The sequence below is a fragment of the Pteropus alecto genome, unplaced genomic scaffold (genome assembly GCF_000325575.1).
Source record: "Pteropus alecto unplaced genomic scaffold, ASM32557v1 scaffold71, whole genome shotgun sequence".
Classification (NCBI taxonomy): Eukaryota; Metazoa; Chordata; class Mammalia; order Chiroptera; family Pteropodidae; genus Pteropus; species Pteropus alecto.
In genome coordinates this window covers 6,335,902-6,347,516 of record NW_006433024.1, presented here as the reverse complement: position 1 = coordinate 6,347,516, position 11,615 = coordinate 6,335,902, and the positions used below count along the sequence as shown (strand labels likewise).

Here is an 11,615-nt window from a genome sequence, read left to right as displayed (position 1 = left end):
AGGAACTAAAGCTAGTTTCTAAGATCACGTGTAGTTAAGGATAATGGAGCACTTAGAAAAAGATTTAGGAAAGATCATAGTTTAGTACATTGGAATATCCAAGGAAAAATACACATCAGAAATTATTAGAAAGGTAAGAAAACAACAGGAACTACCTTCCTTCTAATGTATTTTACTGAGTTCTCAAGCTAAGTGTACAAATAAAAAAACAAAGGAACATAGTAGAAAGAAGGTAACTACTGTTTACTGAGCAATTAGAAGAATAAGAAATAGGGTCAAGAGAATATGTTTCCCTAAAACTAAAATCTAATGTGACCAAGAAGATGGATCAGAGATTAAACTGATCCCTAAAAAAGCCAATCGCACACTGTCGTGTCAACATTTCATTGAGTGGAGAATCACTGTGAAGGCTGGTGAAGATCCAGAAGAATGGAACACATTTGAGAGGTGGCAGTAAAAGAAAAAAGGGCTATGAGATAGGATCAGCACTTCAGAAAGTACTAGATTCAAATGATACTTATAAATTGGAAAAATATGGAAGTTTAAAAGCCTTAGACAAATAATCCAGAGAATGAGAAAAAATTAATGATGCAAAAAAGAAAGGGAACAGTGCTTGTAGGAATAATCTTTCATTCATTTAAAAAAAAAAAAACACAAAAGTTAATCTGCAAGTGTGTATGTGTGTATGTGTGCATGTGCATGTAGGCACACATGCACTAAAACTTCAGTTCGCAATATGGAGAAATAAATTTCTCAGTAGAATGAATGGTGAAAAATTTTTTTGAATAATGCTTTTACCATATTTATATTTTTTTTCCTTAATTTTTTCTCTAGAATATAAAAGGAACATCCATAAAGTAAAGCCAAACATGGTCAGAAATTTTGGAAGAAGTATTTCAAAAGGAAATTTAAGATAAGTCACTTCAAAATCAAGAGAAATTAAATGGACAGCTCTGCTTTTAAAAGGATTTGTTGCCAGTGCCCTCTCAGAAACTTATTTAAAATCTTTGAAGCTATTTATCAAAATAGCTTCAGCAGACAGAAAATGAAATTTCTTTCACTTCTGTTCTTTTGTATTCTAAGGAAATATAAAATTTTAACAGAAAAAGTCATGTTTTAAGTTTGTAAAGTATTTTCTACCTTTTTAAAATCCCTAAGTCAGCATGGTGGCAGCTCAGTTTTATTATTCTGCAACAAGTCGATTAGGACATTTTAGAAAATAATAGTGAGTTAAATTATCCTTACTGCTTTTTGAAAATAAGGAGAGAGAATTTCACAGTGATAAAATTATGTCCCAGGCTGCGTTTGGTCTTAACATTCTTTTAATCATATATGTGACTTTTCTTTGCAAAAATATTTTGATGTGCAAATGTACATGTGTTCCCATAAAGTTGTAAATATTATTTAAATAGTCTTCATGAATAAAATACTAATTTTGTTCTGTGCTTCTCAGTATATTAAAGATGTAGATTTTATAATATTTGCTGTTCCGTCTCATTACTACCCCCACACACTTCGAACTATTTTATATAAAATGTGAGTTTTCTAGATTTATATTACAGATTAGATCAAGATATGTGGCGCCAGAACCCGGTCTGAAAATAACCCATAAGTTTCTTAATGATAATGAGAAAGTGTTTTAATCCCTTTTTCTGCTATAGGAAGCACAACTGCTATGGAGCTACGGCTTAATCATGTAACCTTGTTCACCTGCCTTCCTTGGGCTCTTTAATTCTGAATACAACAAATATTTGGTTAAATACACTTTTAAATTTATGTAGCCTAGGAACCATCCACCAAAGCAAACAACCATTTAACAGCCAGTTGAATATTTAAGGCCTTTAGTAAGTCAAGTTTTCAACTTAAAATATAGTTAGGGAGAGTATGAGATGGAATAATGATTTGAAGTTCCTTCCAACTCTGACACTGGTGATCCATATTCATAGAAGTGCATATAAAATCTGTCACTGGGAGAGCCACCATACACATTTGGGTTTTTTGGTCTCTTTGTCATTAGGTTGTTGGTTGTGTTGCCTATTTAACAATCACTTTCGGCTCTCTCTATTTCTTTTCATCTATTTCAGGTAATTATGTGTTTCAAAAGAAATCTTTTTACCAGGTACTGATGAATGGCTAGCAGAATTAAGTAACCATACCTCATGGTCCACTTCATACCATAAGATGTGAGTGATTTTCTTACATGCCATTTTTATCAGCTAGGGATTTTGTCCTCTTTAAAAATTAATGATTCCTTTACAATGCATCCATGTCAAGTAGAAATTAAGAGGAATAAATCATAATGAATGTGAGAAAAGAAAGCTGTTTAATAAATGAATAAGAATATATTTGTTTAAACTAGAACAAGAATGCTATTCATTAAATCACTGTCAAACAATTTTTAAATGAATTTCATTTATGTGAAAAGACCAATCATAAGTATATAGCTCAATGATTTTTCACAAAGTGAACACAGGCATGTAACCAACACTGAGATTAATGAATAGAAAGTTATTAGTATCCCAAAAGCCTCCCTTATATCCCACTTTTCTTTAAGAGTAACCACTGTCCTAACACCATGGATTGATTTAACTAAAATAATTTTATTTGTGTTAAAAAATAATATCTTGTTCCAAAAAATGTGCTTCCTCCTCAACAGCTACCAGTATCATTGGCAGTTGGAACCACAGTCATTTTATTCATATACGAACCTATATACCAGGTTTTTTACAAAACCTGAGTCATACTATTTATATATTTTCTTTGCCCTATTCACATTTGAAAGCAGCATGGGCATCTTTATAAAAGCTTTAAGTGTGAATTTAATAAATACTGCTATCACAAATTGATTGCTTAAGAGATCAATCACTCGATTGTAACAACTGGAAACAATTTTTAGGTGGCAAATCAAAGATCAGAGAGAAACCCAGATGACATTCAGTACAGTGTTTCTGAGAATACTTTGGAGTAGTCATTGTTATTTCTATCATGTGTCCAGAGTATGTTGCACAGGACATGGTTCATCTGGGATACCTTGCCAGGAAAAAGGTTCCCTTTCAAAGACTAGAGAATGGCAGCCTACTGGGATATTGATCATGCACATTGACAGTATAAGCCCCTGAATTATTACAATTCAGAATCTTATTTGTATAACCTATTAATCCCCAAATTCTTTTGAAACATCAAACTTAAAAGAAAAAATGTTTAAGTGAGGATAATACAATGAATTCCTCATATAATCATAACACTGAACTCAATTACCAAATTTTTCTGCATTTGCTGGAGTACCCCTTTTTTTCTTTATTTTTTTCTCCCCTTTACTGCACAGCCCACACATCATTTCATCTCATCACTATATATTTGTTTGTGCATCTCTAAAAAATGGCCATTTTCTTATTTAATACCAAAAAAATGTCCTTTTATTAAAATACTTCTAGTAATATCCCTAAGATCATACTTTGAACAACAATGTTCGAGATTAATAATGCCTACAAAACTAACAGAATTAGAGAATAGTTATAATGGTAAGGATTTATTTAACCTTCCAACACATTAATACTAACTTCACCAATCTTTCTCATTCGTTTTCATTAAATTAGGACCTAATTAAAACAAATATTGTTTTTTTGTAGAATAACATTTTAAAAAGTAAGTTTATATTATGCCTTCCTTCTTTTTAAAATTAGAGAATTTGTTCTTAAGTGTCTGGATATGGTATTAGCTTTGCTTACATGCCAAAAGGTAGGTACAATACACAGCAGGTATGATGAACAGCTCTGCCATAATGTGTTCCTAAAAATCACCACACTATGCAGAATTGTGCAATAAAACCAGAAGGCTTATGAGAAAAAATGGAGTTAGGGACACAACACTCAAAAGCTTTTTCATTGACATAATAAAGAAAGACTGGAACCTAAAATCAACAGTCCAGTTTTACACATTAAATGTTTAAGATATACATAAATACTACAGTAAATGTACTGTAAAAAAAAACACTTTGCCTTGAAAAAGAAGTAAGTTTGCTTGTGGAAGTGGGTGTCGAAGGGTTGCAGCTTATGAGTTAATATGAAGTGATAGAAGGAGGGTGATCTGAAATTGGACTGAAATTTATAACACCAGATGTGGATGTCTTTGGCTCACTGTTCTTGTGAGGTGTGTGCATTTTGTGTACTGTGCAACTCACTTCAACTGGGTGCAGTTTTCTGTGTTCATCTAGTATTTCATCTGATGAAATCTCACATAAACAGAAAATTTATGTGAGATTTATTATGCTCAAATTATTCCCTAATATATCAATAGTGTTGGAGCAAATTCACATTTTCAAAACAGTTATAGCAGAACTGACTATAGTCATGCACTGCATAATGACATTTAGGTCAATGACAGACCACGTAATGAAAGTGGTCCTGTAAGATGATAATGGAACTGAAATATTTCCATTGCCTAGTAACGTAGCCATCATTAATAGAGACAAATGTTCATGGAGCATTCCTTCTTACGAGCAAATCTATGATGAAAAAAAAATCACAGCAAACCACCGTGGACATATTTCTGAAAAGAGTGACATCTCAGGAAGAGCCTCAGGCAGGTCCTTCAGGAGGTGGTCCAGAAGAAGGCATTGTTATCATAGGAGGTGACAGCTCCATGCGTGCTATTGCCCCTGAAGACCTTCTAGTGGGGCCAGAGGTGGAGATGGAAAATAGTGATATTAATGATCATGACACTGTTTTTGTGTCTTAGTTTTTAACAACAAAGTTTACAAAATAAATATTTAAAATTTTAAAAATCAAAAACAGAATAAAGATATAAAGAAATCCTCACAATATACAGTGTGTTCATGTTTTAAACTAAGTGCTATGATAAGAGACAAAAAGTTAAAAAAAATTGAGACGTTTATAAAGTAAAAATGTAACGGTAAGCTAATGTTAATTTATTATTGAAGAAAGAAAAATAATTTTTATAAATTTAGTGTAGCCTAAGTGTACAGTGTTTATAATCAAGTCTACAGCAGTGCATAGTAATATCCTAGGGCTCCACATTCACTCACTACTCACTGATCCAGACCAACTCCCAGTCCTACAGCCTCCACTCATTGTAAGTACTTTATATAAGTTTACCTTTTTTTATATTTGTATCTTTTATACGATATTTTTACTGTACCTTTTCTATGTTTAGATGGCCAAATACTATTGTTTTAAAATCGTCTGTAGTACTCAGTGCAGTAACATGCTATCCAAGTGTGTAGCCTAGGAGCAATAAGCTATTCTATATAGTCTAGGTGTGTAGTAGACGATGCCATCTAGGTTTGTGCAAGTGGTTTTTGTGATGTTAGACACATTTCTCAAAACATTTCTTGTCTTTTAAGTGATGTATGATTGCATATATATTAAATTTATGCTTAATAATCTGAAGTGGAATTAATATTCATATGAAATGTTTTTCATTTTAAATGATCCCTTGACTTTTTCAAATTTAAATAATGGAAATATCTAAGATAACTGCTTAATTAGAGCTTTGATGTTGATGGAGATGTAAGTTCTAGAATCAGATAGGACATTTTAGCTTTGCCTTGAGAAAGACTTCCAGTCACAAGCCTTATAAAATGTCCTATCATTTGTGAAGGGACCATTAGTAAATAGCTCTTAATAATAGTCCCGCTTTTGGGGACCCTTATGTGATAAGTGCTTTCAATATATTTTTTATTCATCTGCCACAGCCTTCAAAGTAGATGTTACAGATCCACAGTCCCTCATTCACAATTCTAAAACTTCACAGATTTTGAAAATCAGAAGTCTTTTGTTTTTGTAATTTTTGACAGTGAAACCTGACATCTGCTAATGTGAGACTATTGATAGTCTTTATCCCACTTGGTGTGAACATTCAAGGGTTTTACTGCAGAGGTGTTAATGTCTGATTATGAGGTGTTACCCCAGACCCCACTACAGGTGTTACATAAGAACAGTATATGTGCTATATTGAGTTTCTAAAATTTAAAAAAAAAAAAAAAAATGATTTCTGAACTCTCAGCCACGAGTATTTCAGATGATGGTTTATAGACAACATATATTATTTGTTTACTTATGAAGACACTTAGGAAGGGTAAGTAATATGCCAGAGATCCCACATCTAGACAGTGGCAGAATTGGGATTTTGAACGAAGGTTAGTATAAAGAGTTGCCATTATCCCTAGACAATAAATAATACACTGCCTCCATCTGCAGTGGGGCCGATAATGTGCATATGGATAACTATACAAAAAGCATCTACTATAGAAAACGAATTCCACTCCCCTGATCACCTGTGATTTGTAATTGTGGATGAAGGTCAGAAAATTGATTATATTCTGAATTTGGTGGAAAGATTTATTCAATGCATTTTATAATTATAAGTTATATTTAGCTCATATTGTTTATATCAAAAAATAATTTAAAATAGTAAAGTATTACTAATAGAATTCTTTAGTATCACTGAAGATGTTTACAGATCTTATTGACTTTTCAAGAACTGTTTTGTGTTTTTTACAATCAAAATATCACATTACTTGTTTGCATATTCACAACTTGCTTGTTATTGACAACTACTCAAGGTAAGATTATGAAATCACTGGTATATATATATGAATCTTTTTGTGTTAAGACTCCATATTCAAAGTCAGAAGTCACAATTTAGACACTAAGACAAATATAATCTTGTGTTTCAGGATTTAGCAAAAGACAGTTGTTTTTTAAATATGTATGAAGAGTACTAAGTTCTTCCTCTCCTGTAATTTCCCCACAAGGCAGTAGTTGACAGCTGGTCCATACTTCTTGGAGTGAACATCATTTAACAAACCACTCAAGCCTTGCAAATGGCAAGTTCTGCATAACAGCCACTATAGGGATTAGTCCATCAAGTTAAGAGCTGTCAGAAAAGGTTAGTTCTGAGATATTTCTGTCTCATATGAGTGCATGTGTACGTAAAGCATATATAAGACAAAATAAGCCAGGAGTCATAATTTTTTTAAAAAATTAGTTCATTCTCGTATTTACAAACAGATGGAAGGTGAAAGGTGTCTGCTGAATATAATTAAGAAAATTAGTGACATGACAGGAAAACAGTTCTGTGACCAGGACTTGGGACAAAAATACTATGTCCTCAGCCTTATTTCTTATCCCTGCAGAATATCCTTACCCTCTGCAAGCTACTTCTCAACTATGAAATGTTAGGAATCCTTTCTAATGCCATCAATTTCTGCACACATTCCTTTCCCATTCATCCTTTACGTGGCTATTTCAGAATCATATCTTTTTTAAATTATTGTTACCTCCTGTTCTTCCCCATGACAATTATTAATGTAGGCTTTTAACTCCCACTCAATTTTTAGTTCAAAATTCTACTTGAAAATGTTCTTCCATTCCAAGTACACTGCTCCCTAAATTCTTCATATCAAATAAAAATACTAATGTATTCAAACTAAATCTGAAAGACCACTTGACTCTTTTATTTTACATTCTCTCTGCTTTCTTTGCCTTCTCCAGATAAGTATACCTGTTCATTCCACTTCCCCATTCAATTTCAAGACCACTGAACAATTTTATTAGTCCCCAGTTAGCTCTGTGCTACAGTTTGAAGAGAATGTCCTCACTCAAAGTACATCTCTGACAACCAACAACTCTTTTATTGTCCTGTTGTACAGAGCACTACCTAAAATGTTCCCAACTGAGAAAATAAGTCCTCAGGTACAGCTGAACTTAATAGATCATCACAGTGGGGTTTTTTGTTCATAAAAAAGGTATTTTCTAGGTTTGAGTGTAACTGGGTATTTTTAAATATTAGTGTCAATGTTACAGGGCCTCTACTTTTTCCCAAAATTGCAATTTAAACTATTTCACTTATTTCATCATTTTAGCTATAAAATTTTAATTTTCTATATGACTTAGAGACCCCCGGTGAATTTCTAAATTTTTTTTTTTTTACCAACTAAATTTGTGTTGCAATGTTGTTGAGATTCATTTTGCCATACATCTTGGGACTGTTTCTTATGTTTCTTATAGGTCTTGACTTAATTACTAATTATTTTCAGTCTGTCTTGCCTTTTCCAAAAAAATTATGTAAAATTTAAAACTTACTCTTTATTATACTATATAAATATTCAAATGGTTTGCAACTTAGATTATCAAGTATTTATAGATATCCACAGAGTTGTCATTGTGACATTTTAGTAGTACAGGAGACACTTGTTTTGCCTGGCCCACCTAAACTGAGTTTGATAAAATCATCTCATTTTTCCTTTGGGAAACCATTCTCTCTCAGTGAGGTCCTAATGGAGCTATCCCTTTAAACACATACATGTACACGTACACACACATGCACACGCACTCTTCCAGCCCATCATGACCACTTAGTGTATTCCATCTTCCTGGCAATAATGATCGTTTCCAAGAGGACATCTTATTCAAAATTCAGTCCTTTCTAAGGGTGGAAGAGAATTTGTTTCCTTCCTAGATTACAAGGTGTTAGGATGATGTAAGCCTAAATCTATGACATCTTCCCCAGTTTCATGGAGAAAGTTGTCTGCAGAATGAAGTCAACACAGAAAGACAAGCAGAACCGAGAAAAGGAAAAAGAGAGAAAGCTCCTGATGACATCACTTGACCTCCTTAATCCAGATATGCCTGAAACTAGATTCAAGCCCTGGACTACTGAAATCCTTAAATTAATGTAATTGTATTCTTTTTGATTTAAGCTACTTTTTAAAAAAATATATAGATTCACACAAAGTCTTAAAAATAGGTCAAAGAGGTCCTGTGTACCCATCAGCCAGTTTTCCCCAATTGTTCTCACACAATTATGGTACAGTATCGAAACCAGGAAAAATACAGGCAGAAAAATGTCAGAAGAGGGTAGAAAGAAAAATTTTCTCCATCTTTACATATTCCTTCCTCTGCCCGCAAAATAGAAACTTTATCCAACATTTCCTCTCTAAGATTTTTTCCACGATTTTTTCTCCCCCAAAGAGTAGTGATTTCTAGTCTAGGACAGTGAAATCCTAACATCCATTGTTTCACGTCGCTCTACTGGGTTGGATTAAAGTGTAGAATGTTACTGCTCTACTTCATGTATATCCTGGCCTCTTGCTAAATTCTCTTGAAGCTTTGCTTGCCTTCTTGCGGTCATGTTCTCACAGTTTTTATTTCCATGCAGTGAACAGCCATTGTCAGGACACAAGCCAAGAGTACCATTGTCCTCTCAACATTTTCATTCTTGCTCATTTGCATTTTAAAAGAGCATTGGGTAGGCCATATTCTTTCATAAGGCTGGCCAGATAAGAATTCTAAAATCTAAACTTGGGGAGAAGTCACAGAAAGCTCTATACTGTTACTACTCCCATCCAGTTCTCATGTCTATTCAACTGGTTTTGAACCCAGAGAAGGGATATAAAGGATTAGTTTTTTCCGAACCTCCCAACATAAAAGGCCTGTGTGTACTATATGACTTCTCAAAGATACTGCTATATTTTAGTTCTTTCCATAATTAAATTTCTTTGTTATTATATCAAGTGATCACTTAAACTCTAACTTGTTTGTGTTCACTTTATCTCCCTTCTCTCCTCCATATATGTAGAAGGAGAACAGAGTTTACCACCCCAAAATATCCCTCTTTGAGATACCGATTATCTTAAGCTGTTATTTTTAAGAAACAAAAGACTCAGGAAGAACCTTTGACCTTCCCCCTAACTGACTAAAAATGGAGGCAGAGGACCTGCTCCTGGAAGGGAGCTATCACCATAGATAACTAGTTTAGTAGGAACTAGGTGTGATACAGACAGGGAGGAACCTAGCAAGGTTTGTTGATCAAAGTCTTCTCTGTGTCTCATTGTTAAAGATGGCCCAGCAAACATTTGTTCACCAAACATTTTCTTTTCTATCTCCACATGAATTACCTTCCTCCCCTTTGAAGTCCCAAACCACTACCCTCCTTTCTCCTTAGCTCAAGATGGCCTATAGGCCTTAACTGCCCGAATTGTCCTCCAGACCTATATTCTTATGAAACCCTTGTACGTATATATATATAATTAACTTTGGTTATTTTCTCCTGTTAATCTGATTTATGTCATTTTAATTATTCAACCAGTCAGAAGAACTAAGGGGAGAAAGGGGAAATTTTCTCCTCCCCCACAATATATACAAAAACTTCAAACATAGTCCTCTGAGTTTCTGAGTTAAATCCCTTCCCATACACAGGTGACTCATAATTAACCTTATTCAATTCCATTCGACTCCACCTTCCATGTGCTGATCCTCAAGTTTCCATCTCCAGTTCAAACATACTTACTCACCTTTGTAATAATGATCAGTTCTGCCACTTTTTTTATATTTTTGTTACTGAAATGTACATTTTTTTTACATTACTGTTCTTCATCTATTTATCTTATAAAATTTACCAATATCCCCCTCAAAAACATTTTTCCATCTTTTCCTAATATGCTTTTAAAAAATCCAAAAATTTGTATCAAGAGAGCTTGCATTTCTCTGTCTGGCCATCACTGGCACATGAGCAGCAAAGCCAAAAAGAGATAAAAGATATCAAAAAGAAATATGAATAATGGGAAAAGGTAGAACATCCATCAGTAATTATAGTAACATAGGATTATGTATCTTGGCCATCTTTCATGTGGATTTTTCCAAAATCAGTGTTTAACACCAGGCTAATACTTCTGTCAAAGTCATTTATTTGGTTGATGATTTGACAAAGCCACCCTGAGACTTTCTCACTAGAGTATAAATCATTCAAGGAATTGAGTACTTACATTACTAAGGTCCAAAATTCATAATCTTGCTTTCAAAGCCAATAATGAGAGAGATTTCCCTTTTACTTTCCTTTTCTCTTTTAAACTCCTAATCAAACCTAATTAGCACTTTGTGGTATGCAGCCAGCCAAAAGTACTCTCTTAAATACTTTAAATATCTTGATGATCTTGACTCTTGAAGGAATGTACTGTCGCTATTCATTTCACAGAAAGATTTAAGAGACAAGCCTTGAGAACTAATTGAACTAGATAAGCTCTTTGCACGTAAATTTTAGTGCTTCTCTTTGACCAACACAATACTTACGATTCCTATAACAATGATTTTCCCATGGAGATTGCTCCCTCATGACTGTAAGTTTAATTTTGTAGGAGGTATATTATGATGAACTTCTGGTTTTATTTAGTATAACTCCCTAGATCGGCTCATTCTCCCTCCCAAAAAAAGAAATGATGGATAACAATTCGTGATATTAAACATCTTTTGTAGGTATTGGGTAGGTTTCATCATCTTTCTTTCCCACTATTGGAAGTTAATTTTTAACTAAGGGTTGTGGGAAGTGATGGCTGTCAAAATTAGTTGGAACTCATTTCAAAATTCTCCATCTGTCAATAGTTTAGCATCATTGCTCAGAGACCCAGGATGATACAGTTGATTGCATAGAAATGACATTTCCAGGTGAAATCCATTTAGAAAAGTAAACTAATTCCCAGCAATGACCTTAATGACCATTTGAGAAAGTCCTTCATCAACAAGAAATAAGCTACAATGGGAAGATCAATTCAATCATTCATTTGGCATATACCAGATATTAATTTTTTTAGTTTTTTC

The 11,615-nt window shown here is 33.6% G+C and overlaps 1 protein-coding gene across 3 annotated transcripts in view; it reads left to right on the top strand.

Moving 5' to 3' along the window:
* Nucleotides 1-1,480, top strand: part of KIF18A (kinesin family member 18A) — a 77,569-nt gene extending 76,089 nt beyond the window's left edge. For all 3 annotated transcript variants that reach the window (XR_001516540.2, XM_006907991.3, XM_025044035.1), the window contains one exon: nucleotides 835-1,480. Coding sequence is in view for 2 of the 3 variants with exons in the window: in XM_006907991.3 (XP_006908053.1) it covers nucleotides 835-917 (83 nt within the window). In the remaining variant the exon portion in view is untranslated. The remainder of the gene's footprint in view (nucleotides 1-834) is intronic.
* The last annotated feature ends 10,135 nt before the right edge of the window (nucleotides 1,481-11,615 follow it).